Here is a 28,000-nt window from a genome sequence, read left to right on the forward strand (position 1 = left end):
TGCCATGGCTGCGGGCGTTCAGCTTGGCAACATGGCGTCGGCCGGGCGGCGAAGACTGCAGCTTTCTCTCCTCCGGACCACTGCGGGCTTGTGAGGCTGATCTGGCCCCTGGATGGGATCTCTGTCACCGCTCGGCCTCCTTTGGGGGCTCCTCCTGCTGCAGGACGTCCTAGGACCGCTGCGTGGGGACCCGGGTGTGTATGGCGGGGTATGGCCTGCATGGCCCAGGCTGAGGGAACCTGGAGCTCCTAGGACCCGGAAGCCAGGGCCATCTAAAAAGCCAGCACGCGCACCCCAGGCACAGGTTCTGCACTGGCTAACCCTTCCCCGCACCCTTCCCTCTCTCCTAGTTTTCATCCCACCTTTCATCCGAATGTCCAGCCCTGAGGTCAGCGCGTCCCTGGTCGGAGGCGGTGAGGATGTCACCGTGTCTCTGACTCCGCTGCAGGTCGAGAAGGGTAAGAGTCTGGCTTTTCTTGGGAGCGCGGGTGCTGCCCGCAGAGCTGCTGGGGGTGGGGAAGAAAGGCAGTGTCTCTGTGTGTTGTAGAACAAAGAGGCCCCGGGGACAGGCTCTGGAAACGGGAGCTTGAAATAAAAGTGGCCAACAAGCCAGGCATGGCATGCACGTGCCTTTAATCTCGGCACTGAGGAGGCAGAGGCAGGTGGATCTGCGAGTTCCAGGCCAGCCTGGTCTACATAGTGAGGCTTGTTTTGTTTTTTTTTCAAAGAAAAAAAATTGGCCAGTATTCTTTGAGCTAGCCCCCTGAGATTCCCACACAGCATCTCAGGGTTCTCATAAGAACAGTAGGATCTCTTTGTCCCATTGACAAAGGAGGAAGGAGACATACTGCTTGGCCAGTCTCATGCGGTGTGTCTGGGGATTCCCATCTTAGGACTCTCGACTCCCCTTAGCTGCCAGACCCTGATGCCTTGCGTTAATTTCTCCCTTAGGAGTGTTACCATTTCCTACTTGTGGTGGTCTCAGCAATGATACAGGAGATTGGAATGTGACCGTGAGCCCTGGTGTGGTAAGACCCGAGGCACCTGTAGAGGCCTCCTGTTTAGGCTTTGTGCAGGGCTGTAAGTGTGTGTGTGTGTGTGTGTGTGTGTGTGTAAGATTAGGAAATGGGGATGGACATGGTGGTGCACATCTTTTGTTCCAGCGCTCTGGAAACAGGCAGATGGGTTTGAGGTCAGCCTTGTTTACACAGCAGGTTCAATGGCAGACAGAGATACACAGGGAGACCCTGTCTCAAAAAAGAAACAGAAAATCTGGAAATGGAGCTGTGTACATGGCTCAGTGCTTAAGAGTTCTTTCCAGGGCTGGAGAGATGGCTCAGAGGTTAAGAGCACTGACTACCCTTCCAGAGGTCCTGAGTTCAATTCCCAGCAACCACATGGTGGCTCACAACCACCTGTAATGAGATCTGGTGCCCTCATCTGTCCTGCAAGGACACATGCAGACAGAACACTGTATACTTAATAAATAAAAAAATAAAATAAAAAGAGTTCCTTCCAAAGAAAGAGCCAGAGGCCAGTTCCTAGTACTGGTGGCTAATAAACACCTGTAACTCTAGCTCTGTAACTCATCTAGCATCCTTTTTTAAAAATTATTTATTTTTATTTTATGTGTATTGGTGTTTTGTCTGCATGTATGTCTGTGTGAGGGTGCCGGATCCTCTGGAAATGGAGTTACAGACAGTTGTGAGCTGCCATGTGGGTGTAGGGAATTGAACCCAGGTCCTCTGGAAGAGCAGCCAGTGCTTTTAACCACTGAGCCATCCCTCCATCCCCAAGCATCTAGCATTCTTTTTGGGTCACTGTTGGTACACACACACACACACACACACACACACACACACACACACACACACACGGCATGTACACATACAAACACACTCATAAATAAAAAGAAAAAATTTTTAAAAATCAGGAATTCAAACCAGGCAGTGGTGGCGCACGCCTTTAATCCCAGCACTCAGGAGGCAGAGACAGGCGGATCTCTGTGAGTTCGAGGCCAGCCTGGGCTACAGAGTGAGTTCCAGGACAGGCACCAGAACTACATAGAGAAACCCTGTCTTGAAAACACACCCCCCCCCAAAAAAAAATGAGGAATTCAACTGAGAACATGGTTCAGTAGGTAGAGTGTTTGTCCAGCATGTGTGAAGCCCTATGTCAGCCCCAGCAACATGCATGTGCATGTATATATACACTCACTAAATAACACGCACACACATACACGCTACATAACAAAAGTAATCATGAAAAGAGATCCAGAGCTTGGGTACCACAGATTGGTTGAAAGTGAAGTGGGTGCAGCCATCTTCGCATCGTCAGGTCTTCTGTGAACTGAGCCACCTTGTATCCGGCTCTTTGGTCAAGCGAAGCGAGGCTCACGAGGGCGTTTACAGGGTGTCCTGGGACGGGTTCTCAGCATTACAGCTGCTCCCGGTGAGTCACAGCCATGTTTTCCTTTCAGAACGGGCTGGAAGTGACAGTACGGTGGAGGAGGGGTCTGCACTGGTGCTCCGTGAACGGGACCGCCTCCTCCGCAGAGCTCCCGTGCATCCTGCAGACTCTGCTGGTTTCCGCCTCCCACAATGCATCCTGTTTAGCGCACCTGCTCATTCAGGCGGAGATTTACCCCAACACCTCTGTGACCCACAGTGCATCAGGCAAGAGACATCTGTGATCAAAACATTTCTGTCTGTCACCATCTGAAGATTGTGTAGTGTGGGCAGTTACGAGATGGGGCTCTCTGGTTGTTATTTTGTTTTTGTTACTGCTATTTTGATTTGTTGTTGTTTGTTTGAGACAGGGTCTCACTGTGTAGCCCTAGTTGGCCTAGAACCCATTATGTAGACCAGGTTGCCCTTGAACTCACAGAAATCTGCTGCCCCTGCCTCCTGAGTTTAGTTTTTTTTCTTTTTTTTAATGTATGTGTGTGTGTTTGGGTGAGTATATGTATACTGTGTGTCTGCAGGACTCTGAACAGGCCAGAAGAGGGCATCAGATCCCAAGTACCTGGAATTACATGCAGATCCCAGGTCCTCTGCAGCAACAGAGGGTCCTCTTGACCACTAGCCTTCTTTCCAGACACCTAGACTCAACTTTTGAATCTCTTCTGCCTTCCTAAATGTACTATTTTTGTTTGTTTTTGAGGTTTTTGCTTTGTATCATTTTATTTAATTAAGATCTAGCCAAGTGGCTGGTGGCACACGCCTTTAATTCCAGCACTTGGGAGGCAGAGGCAGGCAGATGTCTGTGAGTTCATGACCAGCCTGGTCTCATAGTGAGTTCCACAACAACCAAAGCGACATAGAGAGACCGTGTCTCAAATTCACACACACACACACACACACACACACACACACACACACACACACACACACGCACGCACACGTCTGGCTCTCCTGACACATCTTTTGTAACCACTTTATGTCCTTTGGGGAGAAGGTATAATTTGTTTCCATGCATTGATTCCCGTGGCTCTACTTAAGATATTATTGGTCAAACACTAATGGAGGCTGGCTGCCTGTCTCAGTGCTGACTGGAAAGGGCACAGCACTCCTTTCTCTTCTCTTCTGCTGGGCAGATGATGGCAGGAGCCTAAGCATGCATTCTCTACGTGGCTCTACGTGGTAGCCAGGTCCACCATGTGGCTGACCTCTGTGCCTCGCTCAATGATGTGGCTCTCTTTCTCCCTCTTCAGCTCCCACCTATGAGTCTATAATAAACGTCTTTCTAAAACTCAAAAAAAAGGGACTGTGGGCGCAGCTCGTGTGGTAGAGTGCCTGCCTAGCACACTCAAAGCTGTGGGTTCAATTCCCAGCAATGCAGAAAACGGAGCAAGGTCATGTTTGTCTGTAATCCCAGCACTGGGAGGCAGAGGCAGGAGGATTAGGAAATCCAAGATGTTTTTTTTTTTTTTTTTTTTTTTTTTATTTATTATTTTATATATGTATGCCAGTAGACCAGTAGAGGGCGCCAGATCTCATTGCAGATGGTTGTGAGCAACTATGTGGTTGCTGGGAATTGAATCAGGACTTTGAAGAGCAGCAGGCTCTAACTCTGAGCCATCTCTCCAGCCCCCAAGATGGTTTTTGGCTACATAGTAAGTTGAGGACAGCCTGAGCTACATCATAATACTATGTTTCTAAAAAGAAAAAAAAAGCCACGAGGCCTGCTTGCTGTAAGTTACCACCGTGGTTCTCTTGCCTGCAGCAGGCTTCAGCATCTCTTGCCTGTGTAGCTATGGCTGGACTTGATCTTACTGAGCTAAAGTTAGACTCTAATTCAGAACCATCCTACCTCAGAGACTGAATGCTAGGATCATGGGTGTGCACCACCATGCCCTAATTTCAGTTGGTGTTCTGAGACTCACATAGCCCAGGATGACCTTGGAGCACACCATGTACCCGAGGCTAGCCTGAGCTCCTGACCCTCCTGCCTTTGCCTCCCAAGTGCGAGGATGACAGGTACGAGCCACCATACCCAGATCAAACATGTTTTAAAGGAAGAAAAAGGAGTCTTTCTGAAGAAAGCAGTGTTTTTTGTAATGCTTAAAATGCAAAACGAGCCAAGAACATATCCAGTGTGTCTTTTGGAAAGCTCCTGGAGAAAGCTGGTAAAGAGGAAAATTCTTGCAGGAGGCCCTTGCTTTGAAAGTGTTTTTCTATGTGGGCTGCAGATGCTCAGGGGTGAAGGGTGCATGTTCTTCCAGAGGACCCAGATACAGTTCCCAGCTCCTTGATTGGGTGGCTCACAGATGGGGAACTCCAGCTTTGGAGGCTCCAATGATCTTACCTGGCACCCACACTCATGTACACACACACATACACACACACACACACACACACACACACACACATAATTCAAAATAAATCTTTTTTTTTTTTTTTTTTTTTTAGGAGACAAGGTTTCTTTGTGTATCCTTGGCTATCCTGAAACTCACTCTGTAGACCAGGCTGGCCCTGAACTCACAGAGATCCTCCTGCCTCTGTCTCCTAAGTGCTGGGATCAAAGGTGTGCACTGCCATCACCCAGCCAAAATTAATCTTTGAAGTATTTTCCATACTAGGTTTCCATGTCCACCTAGCTTAGCCAATTCAGGGAGTTCCAGGTTCAGTGAGAAACTCTGCTTTAGAAACATAAAGTAGAATACCTGGCATGGTGGTGCACACCTGAAGTCCTGGCTGTCTTGAGGCAGAGACAAGTGGATCTCTCTGAGTTCAAGGACAGCCAGGCCTATATAGTGAGATCCGGAGTCAAAACCAACAGCAACTAAGGTGAAGAGAAAACACCTGACTTCCTGCTCTGCTTCCACACACATGATGTCACACATACACATGCATGCACACACACTAACGTGCACGCACGCACGCACGCACGCACACACGCACGGACGCACGCAATCACTCTTATACATCATGATTCAGCCTTTTGTAAATCTCAAAAATGTGTCCATGCTTTGTGGAACTGCTTCATAGCTAAGCTTTTTCTGCTCATATGTGTTTTTCAGATAACACGACTGTCATTCCTAACCAAGTCTATCATCCTCTGGGTCCCTGCCCTTGCGACTTGACAGCCAAGGCCTGTGACATTCGTTGCTGCTGTGACCAAGTGAGTTCTGTTTACCAGGCTACCTGAGAGCACTGGGAAACACCATCAGTTGTGTGTCGTCGTCCATCCGTCCGTCCCATCCCTTCCCACCCCACCCCTGCAGCTTTGGATAGGTGACAACAGGGATTATATTTCATGTTTAAATCATTGGTTTGTTTGTTTTCCAGATAGGGTCTCATGTAGCCCAAGCTGGCCTGGAACTCTCAGTGTGGCAGAGGGGTAGCCTTGAACTCTTGATCTTCCTTCCTCCACCTCCGAGTTACAGATTGTGTGTTTTGTTTTGTTTTTCTGAGACAGGGTTTCTCTGTGTAGTCCTGGCTGTCCTGGATCTTGCTCTGTAGACCAGGGTGGCCTCGAACTCACAGAGATCCCAAGTACTGAGATCAAAGGCATGTACCACTGCTGCCTGGCTTGCAGATTGTGTTTGAATTGAGTATCTTCTCTTCTAGTAGAGTCTGTACTTTGTGGAGAAAAGAGAAAAGTCTATGTCTTTGGGTAAACTCACAGTTGGGAAAGGTATAGCTAAAGGATGCTTTTAATCTTACTATAAAATTTTTATTACATTTATTTATTTGTGGCGAATGGTGTGGTGTGGTGTGTGTGTGTGTGTGTGTGTGTGTGGTGTGTGTGTGTTGGGGGGTGGTTATAGAGGCTTTTGCCACAGTGTACATGTGGAGGTCAGAGAACAGCTTGTAGGAGGTTCCAGGAATCAAACTCAGGTTTGGCAGCAAGTACCTTGACATGCTGAGTTCCATTGCCAGCACACACACCACACACACACACACACACACACACACACACATACACACACACACACACACACACACACACACACCTTTTTAAATTTAATTTAATTTATTTATTTATTTATTTTGGTGACAAGGTCTCACTGTGTAATCTAAGCTGGCCTCAAACTTAAGGCAATCCTCCTGCCTCAGCTTTCCTGAGCGCCAAGATTGAAGCACAAACCACCACACCTGGTTTCTAATAACACATCTTAAAATCTTAAATTTAAGAGAAATGAGAAGCATGTTCGATAGTACCCAGGGAATTTTGCACAAATATGATTGTATGTGGTTGAGATATTTTTGCTTCTCCCCCTGGGAAAATGCAGTGTTTTGTTATTGTTTTTGTTCTTTTGTTTTGAGTCTCATCGTATAATGTTGGCTAGCCTGGAACTTGCTCTGTAGACCAGGCTGGCCTCGAACTCACAGAGATCTGCCTGTTTCTGTCTCCCGAGTGCTGGGATTAAAGGGCTATGGTTACTGCTCTTGAGCATGGTCTTGCTGTGTAGCCCTGGCTGGCTTGCTCCTCCCTCTGCCTGTGTGGTATGACCCCCGCCACGACAGCCTTGCCTGCCTGAGTCAGAGGAGGGCAGTGCACAAAGACCTGTGTGCTTAGCTGTTTTGAGACAGGGTCTCACATAGCTACGGGTGACCTTGAACTCCTGATTCTCCTGCTTCCAACTCCCAAGTGCTGGAATGGCAGATGGGTGATACCAAGCAACAACCACCACCCCGTGATATTAAATACACACCAGGGGACACACATCACCATAGTACTGGGGAGGAGAATCGGGTTACAGGTCAGCCGCAGCAACCTCACAGATTATCAGACAGCCTGGGGTACACGAGACCCTCAAAAAAACAAAACAAACAAACGCAAAAGAAGTGGCCATCACCCGGGCGGTGGTGGCGCACGCCTTTAATCCCAGCACTCGGGAGGCAGAGCCGCGGATCTCTGTGAGTTCGAGGCCAGCCTGGGCTACCAAGTGAGTTCCAGGAAAGGCGCAAAGCTACACAGAGAAACCCTGTCTCAAAAAAACCAAAAAAAAAAAAAAAAAGAAGAAGTGGCCGTCAGAAACCTGCCTGCAGTGGCTGGTTTTTGTCATTGTGTTAGAGTGACGTGCACCCATGTGTCACTGAAGTGTATGGACATGATCGGGACGGCTGGAGTCAGCAGGCGCATGCTCATGGCACTGCCAGGCTGTACCCAGTCTGTCACTCACAGTAATGTGACCTCCTTCACTACCCGCCCGCGGAGCTGGTTGTATTGTGTATTATGTTAGCCACTACTGTCAGCAAAGCCTAGCTCCGGGGAGGTTAAAACCGAGAATCGTCATGAACGTGAAGCCTGCCTGGTCTACATCGGGAGACTTCTCTCTCATAAGGAAAGAGCGGGGCCAGATGTGGTGGTGCACGTGTATGCACAGGCATTACATGCAGGCAGAACACCCATACACATAAAATAAACTAAACATGTTATTTAAAAAAAAAAAAAAAAGGTAGCCCTGGTCTATATAGCTAGTTCTAGTCAGAGCTTCTCAGTGAGACCTGTCTCCAAATAACAAGAAACCAAAAGGCAGTAGGTAGCAGGACGTGGTGGCGCACACCCTTAATCCCAGCACTCTGGAGGCAGAGACAGGTGGAGCTCTGTGAGTTCGAGGCCAGCTTGGTCTACATCATGAGTTCCACCCAGAGAGAACTTGTCTCAAATTAAATAAATAGATAGACAAACACACCAATTATATTTTGTGTCGATGACGTCTTCAGATAACCCCCATTTGTACTTTGTGCATGATGTCAATTTCGATTTTGAGGTACTGGGATTGACTGTAGGCCTCACACATGCCAGGATACCACTGAGTAGTGTACCCAGCCTTTCTCTGTTACTTTGTTAACTTTGGAGACAGAGTCTTGCTAAGTTGCCCAGGCTGGCCTTGGACTTTTGGTCCTCCTACCTCAGCATCCTGAGTAATTGGGATCACACACATGGCTCTGGTCCTGGTTTTTGGTGATGTGTCTACAGTGTGTGTGTGTGTTATTGCTCATGTGTGCACACATTTGTGGACAGCCTTGGGTGTCATGCCTTAGGTACCATGCATCCTTATTTTATTATTTTTTTTGGAGACAGGACCCCCTCACTGAACCTGCAGCTGGCAGAGTAGGCTGGCTGTCTAGTGAGCCCAAGGGATCCCCTGTTCCTGTACCCCCAGCACCGGAATTATAATCGTGGGCCACCACACCTGGCCTTTCCGTGTAGATTCTCGAGGTCGAGCTCAGGTCCTTGTGCGGCGGGCATTTTCACTGACTGAGCCACCTCTGCGGCCCCAAGGAGCTCTTCTCGTGCCGCAAAGCCCTTTGGGAGGAGATGGATTGCTTTCACGGCTGCTGGCGGCCTCAGGGGCTGGGTGGCCATGCGAGCTGCTGCGAGCTGCAGCTGGTGCCAGGGTTGGCGCTGAGGCGCCTTCACTGTCCTTTTCTCCGTTTTCAAGGACTGCCAGCCGGAGGTGCGAGAGCTGTTCCAGCGGCCTGCTTCTCCGGCGTCTTCGGAGGGGACGTCAACCCTCCCTCCCCCCAGCTCTGTGCAGCTGGCCCTGCTCATGAGACCCCCGACTGGTTTCCCTTCCTGTGTGTGCTCTCACCCCCGTCCACCTCACCGTTCCTCGGGCACTTCTACCACGGCGCCATGTGAGCAGCTGCTGCCCTGCCGGGAGGGACCGCTTCCTAGGCTCACCAGGTTTCCTCTACCGGCCCTTAGACGTGGGTCGCATGTTTTTCCTCACTGGGTTGCAGTTAGCGAGACCATTTCTCCCAAAGTGTCAGAAAGAACTGAGAAAAAAAAAAAAAAAAACCCAGCAGATCCAGCCAGCCGTTGGCATCAACTTTCCGGCATGGATGAAGGAGCCAGGGCCCCTCAGGGACTTGAACTTTCTGTGTCTTATACTTTAGTATCTTTGTTGTTGTTGTTGTTTTGAGACAGGGTTTCTCTGTGTAGCCCTGGCTGCTCTGAAACTCACTCTGTAGACCAGGCTGGCCTCGAACTCACAGAGATCCGCCTGCCTCTGCCTCCTGAGTGCTGGGATTAAAGGCGTGCGCCACCACCTCCACCACCACCACCGCTGTGCACACACACACACACACACACACACACACACACACACACACACACAGAGACGCGAGCGCGCGCACCCCTCGCTGAAAAAATTTACAACTATGATCTTTGTAAATAAAACAATGAAGAGCTGGGGTTGGGGTTGTATCTCTGAAACCCCAGCGATCAGGAGGCAGAGACGGAGGATCAGGAGTTCAAGGTCATTCTTGGCTATAGAGAGAGTTTGAGGCCAGCCTGGGCTGCATAAGCCCCTATATCAAAGCAAAGAGGAAGCATTAAAGGGTGATTTGTATCTCAGCAGATCATTGTAGTATTTTCAATGATCTTTTTTTTGTTTTTTAAGGGTACAGGTGGGGTGGGGTGGGGGGGAATGGAACTTCAGCCTATTTGCAGGCTCAGCAAACCCCCTGGGCCCATGGATAATCTCTCTTACCAACTTGCAGTTCCCCTAGACATGACCCCGCCTTTGAAGCCCATCTGCACCTCGACCTAAGAGACTTCTCGGATGCCGGTTACAAACAAGGAGATCCCATCATGACCACGATGGGGTATTTCACCGTCCCTCAGGTAACGCTTTCAGTTTCAACGCTCAGATTTAACTAGTGTTGCCCATCCGTAAGATTCTCCCCCTAAGCAGCTGATTTTCCTCCTGTGCATTGACTACTAACAGTCTCTAGATTGAAAAGACTCCTTCTTTACACACACACACACACCCGTCTTCACTAAGTCACAGCATGTATAACAACACCAGGAGTCTCTGTGCAGACTCCTCGGAGGCGGTGGTCAGCCTCCACTTCATTCCCTTTTGGTGTTTTGTGTTTTTCTGTGGTGCTGGAACTGAGGGCCTTGCATACTCCAGTCAAGTGCTCTACCACCAAGCTACATCCCCAGCCCCAGCAATTTCTAAGAAGCTCTAAGTATGTGACTGTGTATAACATTCGGAATGTTGAAACATCCCTGAAGGCTAGAAAGTCTTTTGGGAAATCTTTGTTTTTTCTCAAGTCCATCATTAGTAGGACACCTTGCCTGTGGGAGGAAAGCATGGATGCATGACAGTTTGTTATGCCTGGGAAACTTTTTTGTTTGTTTGTTTTGAGACAGGGTTTCTCTGTGTAGCCCTGGCTGTCCTGGAACTCACTCTGTAGACCAGGCTGGCCTCAAACTCACAGAGATCCTCCTCCTGCCTCTGCCTTCCGAGTGCTGGGATTAAAGGCGTGCACCACCACCACCCGGCTTCCTGTGAAACTTTTTATGTTATTGAAACTCTCTGGGGGCTGGAGGTGGTCCTTAGCAGTAGAGTTTATCGTTATTCCGTGTGGGGCCCTGACTTGCCCACCTCCCTCAAAATTCAGGTTGTGATGAGGGAACGCTAAGGTTAAATATAATCATGACTTGTTCGTGGACAGGGCCAGGGCCCTTCCCCCGAGGTATGAGAGAAGACTCGACTGAGTAGTGGCTTCCAGTTGACTCCCTAAAACTGGTCACCTTGAGTCCTAACTTGACTTTGTCCAGCAGTAGCCGTGGGCAGCGGAAAAGCAACTTGGAGTTGGGTAGCTTTGAGGCAGGGTGGCGCACTGTAGCCTAGACTGGTCCTGAACTTAGAGCAGTCCTGCCTGGACGCCCCCGAGTGCGCAGGATCACAGGCTTGAGCACCACGCTTGGGAATGCTCTTAAGACGGGAAGGAGAAATCGGTGTACCATATTTGTCCCTTGCCCTCAGGTGTCCCTAGCCGGGCAGTGTCTGCAGGACGCCCCAGTGGCTTTCCTGAGGAATTTTGATATTAAATGTGCCATTGATCTGGAAGTGCACCAAGAGCGAGATGGCGTTGTCCCTGAGGATGTGAGGATCCGCACGGCAGGAGGTAGGCTGCCTTTGCGGTTAGCACGGGGTGGTAATTGGGAAAAAGCCCTCCCTCCCCTGTGTGTAAGCCTGGCTCAGCGTCCGTCATGGCCTGTCTGTGGGTTGAGGATGGTGTTTTCCATGGGAGAAGTGCAGTCTGTCTGAACAGCACCCTGCGCATGTGGTTGCTGTTTTCCTCTCAGCAAGCACCGAGTCCCATCACCCCGGACCAAGCACCGACCCCCCCCATCTTTATTGTCAGTTAAGTTAGGTCTCCAGAATGTCCCGTGAGTACCATTGGCTTCCTGTACAATGCTGTGTACCCTACACTCCCGAGGAGCCCCAGACCTTTCAGTACCAGCAGAGGGAGTCGGCATCTTCTCAGCAGTGAGCCACTGAGCGCTTGTCTGTCTCTGCATTTCACATCGATGGAACCGTTCCTTTGCAGCTGGCTCCCGGGACCCTCCCGAGGGGTGGGGAAGGACCGCAGAAGGATAGACAGACTCACACTGAGAACCTGGGCTAGGTCAGGTCGGGTCGTCTAACTGCCACTGTATATAATAACCTGCAGCCGTGGCGTGTGTATTAGGTACAGCACAGGGGAGGCCAGCTGGTCTCTGTAGGTCTCTTTAAACTGTGGGCTCAGGCTCTGACTGTCCAGGAGGAAGGTACAGTTGCTGGTCCCTTCACATACAGATGAACAGTTCATACACTCGCACTCAGAAAGCTTTGCCATTTTTTTTTTTTTCTTTTTTGAACCTGGCCTGTATGAGTGATGGCTTTGCTAATTTCCCATGGGCCAGTTGGTCTTGGAGTCCATGCTCATGTCCAAGTACACCCTCACTCGGGACCTCACTCACCCGGGCTTCCTCTTCTCCCCACATTTTGCTCTGTGGTCCTTGTGTCTGGCTTCTTTCACTTAACATCACCTTTTTTTTTTTTTTTTTTGGGCTTTTGTTTTGTTTTGTTTTGTTTTTCCAAGACAGGGTTTCTCTATGTATCCCTGGCTGTCCCGGAACTCATTCTGTAGACCAGGCTGGCCTCGAACTCAGAGACCTGCCAGCCTCTGCCTTGAGAACGTTGGGATCTAAGGCGTGTGCCACCACCGCCCAACTGTAGCATCGCCTTTTGAAAGCACGTGCGTCTCACATTTTCTTTTTTAGGGCCAACGAGTGTATCCCACTCTGTGGCTCAGCCACATTTCCTTGCCCATTGGTGGGCTGACGGATACTTGGCTTGTCGCCACCTTTTGGTTTTGTGACCAGGGATGGCGCGAGCATTGGGGGACACAATTTTGTGGGATATAGAGCGGGGTTGCCAGGCCACGGAGTTTACTTGACGATCTGAGGGGACACAGACTCCTCCAAAGTGACCGGCCCGTGTTCATTCTGTGCCGCAGCTCTTCTTACAGAGCAGCAGTGCCCACTGTGGGTAGGTACAGTGAGGTACCGGGAGCAGAGGGACCCCACCCAGCCTCTGACGATGGAGGAGGGGAGAAACGGTGCCGGATCTCACCACAGGCATGGCTGCACAGTAGCCCTTTTCTTTTTTTTTGAGATAGTATAGCCTAGGGTGACCTTGAAATCACTATATAGATAACGATGACCTTGAACTCCTGATCCTTCTACCTTGTGACTGCTGGGGTTACAGGTGTGTGTCACAAAGCCTGGCTCCCAGTTACCTCAATAAGCCTCCTGTAAGTAGGTGAATGGCACCCGTGATAGATCACATGGCGCTGTGGAAGTTAATTTGCTGGGGGATGTTCGATCACATTGTGAACAGTTTGCTTTTGCGATAATTAAGTAGAATTAACCTTGGGTCAGGAGGCTGAGTTAGCTTCTAGTTGACAGAGAGTATTCACAGAGCACCAGAGGGCACCTGGGAGAGATGGAGATGCCCCAGAAGGAGGGAGGGTGGGGGATCTGGAGTGGTGCAGCTCTTTTTGTTGGGTGGAGCGGAAGGATGAGATCTTTGGGAGGTGCCAGCGAGGAGAGAAATCAGCTAGTTGCTACTCAATCTGTCTGAGCTAGCAGGTTTTCACCCCAGCCTTTGAGTCTTATGTGTAAAGAGAGTGATAGAGATCTAGTTAAAGCTGCTTTTAGTGTCAACAGCAGAGGCCATTCAGGGCGGTGCCTGCGGGAAAAGATTCCCCACCAGGCTGCAGCCTGAGTGGCTGGGCCTCCACCAGAGAAGCAGGGCTGGTAACTTCAGAGTCGTAATTGCTGGCTGAAATAGCAGTAGATTAAGGCTCAGCCACAGTGTTGAAATTAAAACATTAATTCTGTGTCCTTTTAGGCCTGGTCACACCAACAGTAACCTATGAGGAAGCCACTGACCTGGACAAGCTCATCTCTGGTCCAGGTACATCAGTGTTACATGTTCATGCCACGTCTACAAAACGCAGGTGCTGTTTCTTTTCTATTTGATTTTATTTTTGAGACAGGGTCTCACTATGTGGCCCTGGCTGCCCTAGAACTCCCTATATAGACCAGGCTGGCCTCGAACTCACAGAGATCCTCCTGCCTCTGCCTCCTGAGTGCTGGGATTAGAGGTATGCACCACCGCTGCCCGGCTTTTTAAAACAATTTTTTTAAAGATTCATTTTTACGTGTGTGTGTGTGTGTGTGTGTGTGTGTGTGTGTGTGTGTGTGTCTGGAGTGGGGGCTGAGCTTGTGCACATCAGTACAAGTGCTCTTCCAGTCCACAAGAGGGAGTTGAACCCCTGGAGCTAAAGTTAGAGGCAGCTGTGACCAGACAGGGGTGCCGGAAGCCAAACTTGGGTCCTCTGGAAAAGCAGTCCTTGCTCTTAACCCACGAGTCACCGCTCCAGCCCCTGTTATTCGTGTTTTTGAGACAGGCCCTCACCATGTAGCCCAGCAATCACTTGGCCTCTTGAGGGCTGCTGAGTGGCTGTCTGTCTGCGTCTCATCCTCCTAGTGAGGTACGTCACCAGAGTCGAAAGTATCTTCACTGTCAATTGAAGGAGGAGGGCCTCGGAGATGGCTCAGAGCGGTTGTTGCCATGCAGGTGGGAAGACGTTCATGTGGTCCGTGCCATGTGTGTAAAGGCTGGGGGGTGCAATGCCATGCATGACATCCCCAGCTCTAGGGAAGTGGAAACAAGAAGATCCCCGCATCTCAGCAGCCCACTGGTCTAGCAGAGTTGGTGAACTTAGGTTCAGTGAGAGATCCTGCCTCAAAAAAATCAGGCTGGGTAGACGTGATGGCGGGCACCTTTAATCCCAGCGCTTGGGAGGCAGAGGCAGGGGCATCTGTATGCATTCAAGGCCATCCTGGTCTACATAGCAAGTTCCAGGACAGCTAGAGATATATAGTAGAGACCTTGTCTCAAAAAACAAAACAAAACACAAAAATAAGATGATGGGCCAGAGCGATGGATGGTTCAGTGGGTAAAGGTGTTTGCAGCCAAGCTTGAGGACCCGAGTTCAATCCCTGGGACCTGTGTGGTGAAAGGAGCCAACCAACTCCTGAAAATTGACCTTTGACCTCCACTCAGGCACTGTGACAAGCCTGCACCTATACATGAGTGCGCGCGCGCGTGTGTGTGTGTGTGTGTGTGTGTGTGTGTGTGTGTGTGTGTATGAAGTATATGCAAGGGTATGTGTACCCATGCAGGAAAACACACTAATAAATAAAATGTGAAAAAAGGAAAGATGGAGAGTAATTGAGGAAGAGACCCAGCATTGAACTCTGACCTGTACATGCAGCCGTGGGCATGCACACAAATGCACACAGGAGTATTTACACATGTGCAAACACACAAAATAATTAAAAATTTAAAATTGGGGGGCTGGAGAGATGGCTCAGCGCTTAAGAGCATTTGCTGCTCTTGCAGTGGACCCGGGTTCAGTTCCCAGCGCCCACATGATGGCTCACAACTCTAACTTCAGTTCCAGATGATCACACGCCCTCTTCAGCCCTCATGGGCGCCAGTCACACACCATGGTACATACGCTTGCATGCACATGCAAGCAGGACCCTTGTACACCTTAAATAAAAGGAAGAGATCAATCTTTAAGAATTGGTGGAGGCTCAGCAGAGTTGGGGGATGCTCCAGCAGAGTTTTGTCACATGTTCTGCTTGGGTGGCTTCTGTGAACTATTGTGACCTCAGCCACCCTCTTACAGGCCCTGAGAGGATGTACCGCAGGGTCCTCTCCAGCTCTCAGGTTCTGAGAGCCTTTTCTTAAGCGTCTCTTAGGTTGTTAAGAACCCTTGAGGGCACAGCATGTTCGTTCTTGTCTGTTTTATTTTCTAATCTTTGTGTGTGTGCACGTGCACGTGCATACGTACGTCCGTGCTTGTGTGTGTGTTTGTGCATGCGTACGTCCGTGCATGTGTGTGTGTGTGTGTGTGTGTGTGTGTGTGTGTATGCGTGCATGCGTACGTCTGTGCTTGTGTGCGTGTGTGTGTGTGTGTGTGTGTGTGTGTGTGTGTGTGTGTGTGTGCAGGCACATGCATGGAACTCCGAGCACAAGCTTGGCTGTGGGTACTCATCTCTCACCTTATTTGAAACAAGGCGTCTTATTCTTTGCTGCATGTGTCAGGCCATCACAGGGATTGAAGCTGACCTCCCTCCGTTGGCTGGCTGTGGGTTCCTGGGATCGGAGCCATCTCTCCAGCCCCCTTTCCTGCCTGCCTTTCCTGGTAGTTGAGCTTTGCAGCTGGGATGCAGCCAGAGAAGGCGTGTGGGTGTGGCTGATTTCAGCAGCCCTTTGTTTTGAATGAAGGTGTGGTTTGTATTCCTTTCCAGTGGGTTATGACCTTGTTCCTGGCTGTGTGTTTGGAGCTCATACTGTCTAGTAGCTGCTCGGCCTCAAGCCTCTGCTTCTGGAGCATGAGTGCCCCAAAAGCACACTTCTCATATGAACTCAGTACCCGGGACACAGGAATCAAAGAAAAGGGACAGAATCATTCAGGGACTGATGTGGAATAGAGGATGTGGCTCACTGACTTGGGACCACAGGAAGCTCCGTGGAGGAAACAGTGGCCTGGCTTCCTTAGGGAGCTGGAGCGATGGGCTGTGGGGGAGCACACTCAGGCAGAGAGAGCCCCAGTAGCAGACTTCAACTCAGAGAGGGTTTTTCTTCTTTGCAGACAGACTTTTAAACAGTGGATCTGCCCCCAGAAATGTGAACGTGGAAGAGCATTATGTTTTCAGATGGCAGAATAATTCCATCAGCGGACTAGACATCACCATCATCAGGGCAGAAGTCAGTGCCCACCAGAAGGGTAATGTTGATGTGGGGCCGGGAATGCCTGGAGTTTCAAGTGTTTTATCTTCCAGTGGTTTCTGTAACTATAACCCTTCAGTGAAGCCACACTTGTTTACCATGGGTGTTTATCACTGAATCAAGGGGTCAGTAGTCTTTGTTGTTGGTTTTTTTTCCCTCAAGACAGGGTTTCTCTGTATTGCCCTAGCTGTCCTGGAACTTGATTTACAGACCAGGCTGGCCTCGAACTCACAGAGATCCACTTGCCTCTGCTTCCCGAGTGCTGGGATCAAAGAAGTGTGCTACCACCACCGCCACCAACACCACCTAACAGAAGTCAGGACATCAAATGTAATTTTGTGCCAGGCATGGTGGTTCACACCTTGTAATGCCAGAACTCAGGAGGCTGAGGCAGGAGGATTGATAGTGCATTAAAGAGCAGTATAGATACATATAGTGAAGCCCGGTCTCAAAGGAACAAGGGTAAAAAAAATGGTGCCTTTAAAGTAAATGGTACCTTGGCTGGAGAGATGGCTCAGTGGTTAAGTGCACTGGCTGTTCTTCCTGAGGACCCAGGTTCAGATCCCGCACCCACATGGCAGCTCACAGGAGATCAAGTGTCTCCACAGACGCCTGCAGTGGCATGCACACATTGACACACATATACATGTAATTAAATATCACACAGTCTCCACACGGGCAGTGGTCTGCGTGCAGACAGCAGCATACCCTATGAAAAGCCGGTGTGCGCACCATCAGCACTCGGGAGGCAGAGCCAGGTGGATCTCTGTGAGTTCGAGGCCAGCCTAAAGTCTCTAAGAAAATAAATAGTATCATTGGGCTGGCAAGATGGCTCTGCTGGGAAAGGTGCTTGCGGCCAAGCCTGACAACCTGAGCCTGATCTCCCAGAACTGACTCCTGCAGTGCTTTCAGACTGCATGTGTGCCATGCATGTGCACCCACACACATACATGCACACTAAATAAAACATAATTTTAAAAGAAGGAAAAGAGTAGACTGAGCATGCTAGTGTATGCCTTTAATCGCAGTACTCGGCAGAGGCAGGTGGATCTCTGTGAGTTCAAGGCCATCCTTGTCTTCAGAGTAAGTTCCAGGACAGCCAGGGTTACACAGAGAAACCCTGTCTTGAAAATAAAAAATATATATAAATAAGTAAGTAAATAAATAAATAATAAAGATAGAGTATCACTTTGTAGCCCTTAGCCGGAATTTTCTGTGCAGTTCAGATTGGCCTCCACTCAAAGCAATCCTCCTGCCTCAGCCTCCTGAGTGCTGCGATTACAGCGTGCATCACCGTGCCTGGCTCATGGGAGTTAATTTCTTTTCCCAATGAAATGACGTACATTATGTCTCCTGTTTCTTTTATCTCTAGGAACAGTGGCCCAGAGATTCACAGTGAAGTTTTTAAGCCATAACAGTGGTGATGAGAAGGAATCTTCTGGAAATCCAGGTAGGGTGACAGTGCTGGTCTATACAGATCTGAGGATGGCACTCCCTGGGCTGTTCCATGGTTATAAGGAACTATCCCGAGTTATGTTTGTCTCCTTGGCCTGTTTCTTTATCGTGTGGCAGTCTACTTCCTCCCATGGCAACTTAATATTTTAATATACAATGTTGCTTTAAATGCACATTTTATTCTCTCTAGCTTCTAGTCTTTCATTTTTGTATTTTGTGGTTTTTTTTTTTTTCCTGGTTTTGTTTTGCTTTGTTTTTCATAGGGTTTCTCGTGTAGTCCTGGCTGTCCCGGAATTCTCTATGTGAATTCAGAGATCCGCCTGCCTCTGCCTCCCAGTGCTGGGGTTAAAGGCGTGCGCCACCACCCCTGGCTATTTTATGTATGTGTGGTGTTTTTAATGATTTATTTTTATTTTATGTGCATTGGTGTTTTGTCTGCATATGTGTCTGTCGGATCCCCTGGAACTGGAGTTACAGACAGTTGTGAGCTGACATGTGGTTGCTGGGAATTGAACCCGGGTCCTCTGGAAGAGCAGGCTGCACTCTTAACCACTGAGCCATCTCTCGGGTCACTTATTTAAAATTATTTTTATTTTTTGTTTGTTTGTGTGTGTATTCACTGACATGTGACACTTGTGTGCAGACTCCCATGGAGGTCAGAAGAGGGCGCCAGATTCCCCTGGATCTGGAGTTTCAGGCAGTTGTGAATTGTCCAGCATGGGTGCTGGGAACCAACCTTGGGTCCTCTGTTGCTCTTAACCACTGAGCCGTCTCCCCAGCTCCTGGGAGTCTTTTTTTAATTTTGTTTTTGAGGCAAGGTGTCGTGTGTAGCCAAGGCTGGCCTTGAACTCTGCGTCTGAAATGCCCTCCCTCAGCCTTCAGAGTAGGTAGGATTGTAGGCCCTGCCCCCGCCTGGTGCCCTTGGCCTTTTGGGGAACCTGATACTCTTGTTGTGTGGCCACTGCCCTCTGGGTGTGGCAGCCACCATCACCTTAGTCAGAGCAGTTGTGATAGCATCTCCAGGAGACCCTGTTCCCCTCCCAGCTGCTTGGGAGGTGCTGGCACACAGGTGGGGTCCTTCATCCCTGCAGCAGGAAGTCACGGCCCGTGCTGGTGGGGTTCTCAGTGCTGCGGCTGTCTTTTGTGTGTGTGTGTGTGTGTGTGTGTGTGTGTGTGTGTGTGTGTGTGGTTTATTTATTTTTATTTTATGTGCAGTGGTGTTTGACCTTCATGTACGTCTGTGTGAGTTGGATTCTCTAGAACTGGAGTTACAGACAGTTGTGAGCTGCCATGTGGTTGCTGGGGATTGAACCCAGGTCCTCTACAAGAGCAGCCAGTGCTCTTAACCACCGAGCCATCTCTCCAGCCCCACTGCAGCTGTCTTAAGGCCACCCTCACTCCGTGGGTGAGCCCACCAAAGCCGTGGGCTCACGTCTCCTGAGTCCATGTTCATTCACGTGTGGTCAAGGGACGGGTAACCCCAGCTTGCTCTATATCTGCTCATCTCGTGATCTTTTGGCCCCCCCTTGGTGCCTGTTATACCCTGTGGAGCTGCTCAGCCCCTGAGACGTGCTGACGTATGTGGAGTTGGTAACATTTTAGATACGCGGTGATAAATACAATACATTAGGCAGTAAGTAGAAATCGCCATCCTTTTGCCTCAGCCCTCCCAAGTGTTGGGGTCACCTGCTGCCCTGCTGGCCACAGGGGTGGTGTTTACAAAGCTCCGCCTCCGAGGCTGTCTGATGTGAGCGAAGATGCCAGCTCCCTCTGCTTTGTTTGCCGTGTCTAGGTTACCAGCTTGGCAAGCCGGTCCGAGCCCTGCACGCCAACGGGACGAATGTCACTGCCCTACACCTCTGGCGGCCAGGTGATGGGGGTTTGCTCATTTGCTCTCTGACAGACTGGAGTTGGAAACATTGGTTTATGGCGTGGTGGGCAGGGGCTGCTTTTTGTGTTCCTGTGGCTTTTTTTCCCACCCCAAGGATGCCTAGCACGTTGTACCTAAAGTCCTGGGTATTCGTAAGAGCGGTTCAGGCGTGATTGCGCTGTCCGCGGCCAGCATGCTGCCCCTTGGAGAGAGAACCGTTCCCTCTGAACAGTGGGCACCCAGTGCTGTACTGTGGGTTGTTCACGTCTGCCAGAAGCGGCAAAGCCCTGCTGGCAGGGAGTCACTGAATCTGGTCCAGGAATTCTCGCACAGAATGGTGTCTTTGTTTGGCTTTGAAAAGACCAGAAGGATTAGACCAGTGGTTCTCAACCTTCCTAACCCCTTCTTCAATACAGTTCCTCATGTCGTGGTGACTCCCAACCATAAAATTATTTTCATTGCTACTTCATAACTGTAGTTTTGCTACTGTTATGAATCGTGATGTAAAGATCCGATATGTAGCCCCCAAAGGGTTCACGACACACAGGTTGGAAACCATCGGGTTAGCGTAACAATAACCCAGTTTGCAGAAACTGGACACTTTATTTTTTTACTTTCCATTATTGGTTTTGTTTTGTTGAGCCCCATGTGCTGGCACATCCCTATTATCCCAGCACTTAGGATGTGGAGGCAGGAGGATCAGGAGTTCAAGGTCATCCTTGGCTACTTAATCAAATCAAGGCCAGCCTGGGCTATGTGAGACCCTGTCTCAGAAAGGATAAACATTAAGACTTTTTGTTGGTTTAATTGAAACCGGGTCTTTCTATGTTGCCCAGGCTGACCTTGAACCGCCATGCTCCTGCCTCAGCCTGCTGGGTACCGCTGAGAGAGTTTCCAGGGACATCTCGGAAGTAAATCTTGACTTGTATTTAGCAGAACAGTGGGAGACTTATCTTTCTGTTACAGCTGGAAGGGGCTTGTGTGCATCAGCCACTCTGAGACCGATTTTGTTTGGAGAGAATGCACTCGCTGGCTGCCTGCTGGAGGTGGGGATTAATGAGAACTGTACGCAGCTCAGGTGAGTCTCAGTTGGTTGTCAAACAGACAGGGTCTCGGGATGGTTCAGCAGGTGAAGGCATTTGCTGCCGAGGTTGATGATCTGAGTTCAAGGCCAGGACCCCTGTGGTGGAAGAAAACTGACTCATGATGTTGTCCTCTGACCTCCCAAGTATGCCATGGTACATGCATACCTGCGTACATGCACACATACACAAATGCTTAAAAAAACTAAATGCAAGGGCTGGAGAGATGGCTCAGGGGTTAGGAGCACTGGCTGCTCTTCCAGGGACCCTGGTTCAATTCCCAACACCCACATGGCAGCTCACGCCTGTCTGTAATACCAGTTCCAGGGGAATCTGACACCTTCACACCAATGCACATAAAATAAAGTTAAATAAATTATTTTAAAAAAAAAACTAAAAACAAGCAAAAAAAAAAAAAAAAAACAGTTGAATATCATTTATTTAGCTTTTCATGATCTCATGAAAGGTTCTATCTAGTTCTATAATATTTTCATCACCCAAAATGGAAATCTATATGTATAAGCAGTTACTTTCCCAGGTCTTCTCTCCAAAGCCTCGGGTATGAAGTACCCTGCTTTCTGCTCCTGTGGCTTTGCCTGTTCTGGATATTAACTGGAATCATGCCCACTCTGCCATTTTCCATGTCACAGCATGCTCTGGAACTCCGTTGGTTTCTATGGTGACTCGTAGACTACCTTTGTGTCTGTTCACAGCACATCTTGTTTATGCCCCTGGGTTGATGGACAGCTGCGTTCTCTGTCGTTTGGCTGTGTGCACTGCTGCAGACAGCCCTGTACTAGTTTCTGTTTGAATGTGCTTACCATTCTTTCTTTCTTTTGAGGGGGAGGCGGTTTTTCGAGTCAGGGTTTCTCTGTGTAATTGTCCTGGCTGTCCTGGAACTCGCTCTGTAGACCAGGCTGACCTCGAACTCAGAGATCTGCCTACCTCTGCTTCCAAGTGCTGGGATTAAAGTTGTGAGCCACCACCCACCCGGCTTGAGCAACAAGTGTTCTTAACTGCTGAGCCATCTCTCCAGTTTATACCCCCACACATGAACCCTGTTTTTAATGCCAGTTTCTCCAGCAACCTTTAATCTGGGCTCCCAGCAAAGACCAAATGGTCAGTCTTGGACAAGGACTTGAGGACAAGCCCTGCTGGCCACTGGCTGAGAAGTGTCGTCTTCCTCCCTCGCAGGGAGAACGTCCTCCAGAGGCTGGATTTGCTGATACAAGCGACACACGTCGCGAGGAGAGGCAACTCGGACTACGGCGATCTGAGTGATGGCTGGCTGGAGGTCCTACGTGAGTGTGTGGCCATGCACAGAGGCTTACTGCTGTTGAGCCTGTGGGTACCACTCATGGCTCTAGAGCCCGATGTATTTGACTAGCGCTCTCTACTGCAGGCAGGAAGCTTTTCACAGCTCTGCCGTGGCTTTTGCTTCACACAGGAAACCCCCAGGAGCTTCCTCCGCTGAGAGTCTGGGCTCGGAGACCTATAGCGCACATCAATTTGCACTGCTGCTTTGAGCTCCCCAGAATATTGGCATTGAGAGCTGATCTGGTAGTTTATAGAAGCCACTTTGTCAGAGCGTCTGAAAAGGTGGTGCTGAGGGCAAGGGGCCTAGATTCAGACAACCTAGACCTCCGAATCCATTTGTGTGCAACACCCAGCGTGGGCAGATGTCTAAACATCAGATTCACGAGTGCTAGGAAACGGGGAGGTACTCTTGTGATCCGGAGAGTTCTCTACAGGAAGATCTGAAAGTGAATCAGACTGAAATGTGGCTCAGTTTCCTGTCTAGTCTGTGCAGGGCCCCTGGGTTTGAGCCCAGCACCAACTTCCTCCCAGATCCAAAACCAGTCCACAAAAAGAAACAGCCTGAAAGTGGAGACGTTCACTCAGCTCTGAATTGTTCACTTTGTAGGGGACTGAGCAGGGGCTGGGGTGTGGCTTTAAGAGGGCCTGCCTAACTTGCTCTCTTGTGACCCTGCGCTTGGCAGTGTTATTACAGTGCCTCCAGGCAGGAAATTGATTACTTATCTAACCCATAGGAACCAGAGATGCTAGGGTGCATTTTAAATATCTTTTTTATATGACTTCTGATAGGGTGATGATGGTCTAGCATAGTCTGTGACTTTTTTTTTAATTTAATTTTTTTTTTTTTTTTTTTTTTTTGGTTTTTCGAGACAGGGTTTCTCTGTGTAGCTTTGTGCCTTTCCTGGAACTCACTTGGTAGCCCAGGCTGGCCTCGAACTCACAGAGATCCGCCTGGCTCTGCCTCCCGAGTGCTGGGATTAAAGGCGTGGGCCACCACTGCCCGGCTAATTTAAGAATTTTTTAAATTCATTTTACATACCAACCACAGATTCCTCTGTCATCTCTCCTCCTGCTCCCTGCCAGCCTTCCCACCTCTGACCCACCCCCCATCCCCTCCTCCAAAAGGGTAAAGGCTCCCATGGAGAGTCAGCAAAGCCTGGTACATTCACTTGATGTAGGACAACACCCCTCTCCCCTACATCAAGGCTGAGCAAGGCATCCAACCATAGGTAATGGGCTCCAGAAAGCCAGCTCGTGCATCAGGGATAGATCCTGATCACACTGTCAGGGACCCCTCAAACAGACCACGTTACATAACTGTCTACTGAATGCAGAGGGTCTAGTCCGGTCCCATGCAGGTTCCGCAGCTGTTGGTCTAAAGTTTGTGAGTTCCTACGAGTTTGGTTTAGTTGTCTCTGTAGATTTCCCCATCACGATCTTGAGCCCTTTGCTCATATAATCCCTCTTCTCTCTCTTTGACTGGACTATCAGAGCTCAGCCCAGTGCTTGGCTGTGGATTTCTATATCTGTTTCCATCAGTCACTGGATGAAGGCTCTATGATGACAGTTAGGGTAGTCACCAATCTGATTACAGGGGTGTAGCCTGTGTCTCTTTACTGTGGTCCTGCATTGTTCCCAACAAAACACTTGGGAGCTTTCAGGGACAAGCTTAGACTCTGATCATTCTCTCTCTCTCTCTCTCTCTCTCTCTCTCTCTCTCTCTCTCTCTCTCTCTCTCTTTGGTTTTTCGAGACAGGGTTTCTCTGTGTAGTTTTGGAGCCCGTCCTGGATCTCGCTCTGTAGACCAGGCTGGCCTCAAACTCACAGAGATCCACCTGTCTCTGCCTCCTGAGTGCTGGGATTAAAGGCGTGTGCCACCACTGCCCAGCTCATTTTCTCTTTAAAAAAAAAAAAAAAAGATTTTATTTATGTGTGTGTCTGTGTCTGTGGAAGTTTATGCTATATGTGTGCTGGTGCCCTTGGTGGCCAGAAGAGGGCATCAGATCCCCTGGAGTTGGAGTTATAGGTGGTTGCTGGGAACTGAACTTGTGCCATCCACAAGAGCAGCCCGTGCTCCTAAATACTGAGACATCTCTGCAGCTCCAGACACTGACTCTTTATGCTTAGTTTTATTATGTGGGTTGGGACCTCATTCACCCACACAGGGAAGCATTTAGACACCACCCAGGTGAGTAGTACCTGTTTCTGCTGGGTGGACGTGAGGTCACATAGCCATGGTAGTGACGACAATCAGAGCTTGCTAGAGAGTAGAGCCTTAAGACTGGGAGCCAGGCCGTGTCACCTTCCATTCCTTAGGGTGTCATGTGGGACACTGTGGATAGCTGCTCTTAACAGATGTCTCACTCGACATTCCTGCAGGTGTTGACGCCCCTGATGCAGGTGCTGACCTGCCCCTGAGCCGCGCAAATGGCATCTGCCCGGAAGTCCCTGCCCAGCTCACCATCCGCTTCCTCGTTGCCGAAGCTGGGTCCGTGGAAGGGGTGTTTCAGCAGGAGATCCTCGGCGTGGAGACAAGGTGTGGTCCCCTCCTGAGAGTTGCCCAAAGTCTAGAGCAGGACGAAGGCTAGGAATGCTGGGCAGGAATCTGCACACTTGCCAACGGGGATTGTTAGGGATCTGGCTGTGGTGAGCAGAAGGCACAAACATTGTGTCTGAGACTGAACCAGCGTGAGAGCCGCCGCCGCCGCCGTGTGCAGTGCCGAGTGTAACTTAACGCCTCCGTGAGCCTGAGTGACACCCTGCCGACAGAGTGTGGCCATTGGCTGGAGGCTTTGCCGGCACCAGAGGTTCAGATCACGGAACTGTGTGAGGCTTTGGACAGTTTGACATGCAGTCGCCTCATCTGAGAAATGACGGTGTCTGTGTGTTGCGTCTCTCCCTCGTGTGACAGGTCCCACGTAGCAAAAAGTGATGCAGGCTGTTCAGTTTGTCAGAGTCCCCATGCCGCACGCTCAGAGAGGGCCTCTTCCCTGTCACCTCCGGCTCGCCCTGCCCTGGGACTACCTTCTCTCTCAGGGACGTCCTCCTCAGTCCTGCAGGGCCCGCACCAGCTCAGCGTCGCCGAGAGGCCGCCTTGTCAAAAGAGATCTGGGCAGACTTACATTTGTCCAGCTAGGTCACATGTTCCTTTCAGAACCATGTGCTATGACCAGGACCGTCAACAGCTGTGACAGGCAAGCTCTGGATTCAGACTGGTGTCTTCTGACCTGCTGAATGGAGAGTGGCGAGTGGTGTGTCCCCACCTCTAGAGAAAGTTGGGGAGCAGTTACCAGAATAGGAGGAGGGATGCCTTTTCCCCATCAGATCTACTTCAGAGCATTGGGATGGAGTCAGTGGCCTCTCTTCCTAAGCAGGGCTCCACCACTGAGCAATGCCCCAGTCCCACAGTACCGTTTTGAGGCTTCCTTAACATAATATGTAAAAAGCACCTTAGTTCTGTGCTGCAGGCATGGAGTGCCCTCAATAAATGGCCAGCTGATAATAGACTGTTGGAGACAAGCAATCTTTGCTAAGAGAACCCAGTGATGGGCACAGGGACTGGGAGATTCTCTCTTGTGTCTAGACTTGAGAAATGGATGCTGCGATACTTGGATTCCCTGGGGTCCTGAGTCAGACTTCCGATGGATGGAGGCCACACTGCCTTACAGTCTTCTCCTTCTAGGTTCTCCACAGTGACCTGGCAGTACCAGTGTGGGCTCACCTGTGAGGACAAGGCCGATCTCCTCCCTCTCAGTGCCTCAGTTCAGTTCATTAAAATCCCTGCGCAGATGCCCCGCCCTCCGACGAGGTGAGCCAGTCAGAGGCTGATGGGCTAGCCGGTTCCTTCCTGCTGCTCACTTGTTCTTCCGGCGACCTTCTCGTGTGTTCTTACAGGTTCCAGATCAACTTCACGGAGTATGACTGTACCCGGAATGAGCTGTGCTGGCCTCAACTTCTGTACCCTCTGACCCAGTATTACCAAGGTAGGGAAGGCGGGTTCCTGCATGTTGTCAGTTATGTTGTGCCGATTAAAACTATTCAAGAGTCAATGTATAGATGTCACAGACAACCTAAAACACACAGAAAGACTTAAAAGAAGGAACCACACCCCTGCCGATGCTTTATTAACTATTAATGGTGATCACAAATAATCAATAAATAATTATCTTCAGAGTCAAGACAGGATAACTCAGTTGTTACGGGATGGGGTGGGGTCCCTGCAAATGTCATGGCAGGCAGGGTAACAAACCTTGAAGAGATGGAAAAGAAAATTTAGTTCAGCCCGACTTAGCCAGACTGGATCAAACTCCGGGAGTCCGATGCCAGGGGGTTTATTGGCAGTATATTTTAACACAGTACAATTTGGAGAAAAGTGTCCTGATGTAATACAACTCCTGGTGTACAAGGAGACATAATTACATTGAAACCCAACTCAAAGTACATGTCCTTTCTTCCATGATAGGGAGAGATAGGTTGCCTGTACTAGCTTAGGGGCCTAGGGAAGGATCTGCTGTGATCTCAGTCATACAAGTAGTGTACAGGTCATTTGGGCTACTCCCCATCTCTGGTCCTGGTTGTGGGAGCTTGGGGGAGCCCTTGATTATATAGATAATATAAGGGTCATTTGGGCCATTCACCATCTCTGGTTCTGGTTGTGGGAGCTTGATATGGCCTTGCCCTGTATATAGCATAGTTCACCAGGCTGTGAATCACCTCCAATTCCCAGCCTTCAGGATGGAAAAACAGGTTATACGTTCTCTCCTATGAGAAGACAATCCTGCCTGCTTAACATTCCTGGTTTCCCTGGTGATCGGTGGGGACAAGGACCTTTGTGCTCCCAACAAGTTGTCGTTTGCTGTCTTTCAGGAGAGCCCCGTTCCCAGTGTGTTGCCAAAGCCCTGCTGCTGCTGGCCCTCCTCATGCTGGCCACACTCCTCAGTCATCCTTGGATCAGAATGTGCCAAGGCTGGCACTCAGCCCCCATCTACCACTGAGTTTTCTCCAAGGCTCAGAGCATCCACTCACTGGCTCCCTGTAGGCCTGTGTGCCTCTCTGAAACCTGTTGGTTTGAGACAGGGTCTCACTATGTAGCCCTGTCTTGCCTCTAAATGCACAGGGATCTTCTGCTTCTGCCTCCGGAGTGCTGGGATTAAAAGCGTGTACCACCATACCTGGCCTCTCTGAAACATTTTAATAAACAAAATGTCTATTTTTGTAGAAATGTTTAGTGTTAAGTGTTTTTAAATCAATTATCCAGATGTTCAAAGTGGCCCAGAATGGTCCTTCTTGCTGCCTGCTGGTTGTAGGGGAGTTGATGGTGTCCCTGAATGTCAGAGACCGAAGCCCAGCACGAATTCCTAATCACAGGGGTTTTATTTTGATCAGACTTAATGCAAGCATATAAGAATAAAAAAAAGAGCCAGGTGGCAGTGGCACATACCTTTAATCCCAGCACTTGGGAGGTAGAGCCAGGCGGATCTCTGTGAGTTTGAGGATTTTTATTATTTTAAAGTGCACGCGCGCGCGGTTGCACATGACTTGCGGAAGCCAGAGGATTCAGATCCGCAGGAGATGGCGTTGTAGTGAGCCACTAGACAGGGGAACCAAACTCAGGTTTTCTAAAAGGGGAACATGTGCTCTTTACCACTGAGCCATCTCTCCAGGCCA

At 49.7% G+C, this 28,000-nt stretch overlaps 1 protein-coding gene across 1 annotated transcript; it reads left to right on the plus strand.

The window, feature by feature from the left end:
* Positions 1 to 28,000, plus strand: Tctn2 (tectonic family member 2). The gene is given in 19 exon segments (XM_028885774.2): positions 1 to 194; positions 351 to 458; positions 952 to 1,028; positions 2,480 to 2,675; positions 5,522 to 5,622; positions 8,897 to 8,930; positions 8,933 to 9,092; positions 9,960 to 10,083; positions 11,237 to 11,378; positions 13,652 to 13,717; positions 16,473 to 16,607; positions 17,982 to 18,059; positions 19,857 to 19,934; positions 20,901 to 21,012; positions 22,211 to 22,317; positions 24,713 to 24,869; positions 26,016 to 26,141; positions 26,228 to 26,316; positions 27,200 to 28,000. Coding segments are annotated over 19 exon segments (2,100 nt in total). The 5' UTR covers positions 1 to 112; the 3' UTR covers positions 27,328 to 28,000.

Source organism: Peromyscus leucopus, chromosome 23 (genome assembly GCF_004664715.2).
Source record: "Peromyscus leucopus breed LL Stock chromosome 23, UCI_PerLeu_2.1, whole genome shotgun sequence".
NCBI lineage: Eukaryota > Metazoa > Chordata > Mammalia > Rodentia > Cricetidae > Peromyscus > Peromyscus leucopus.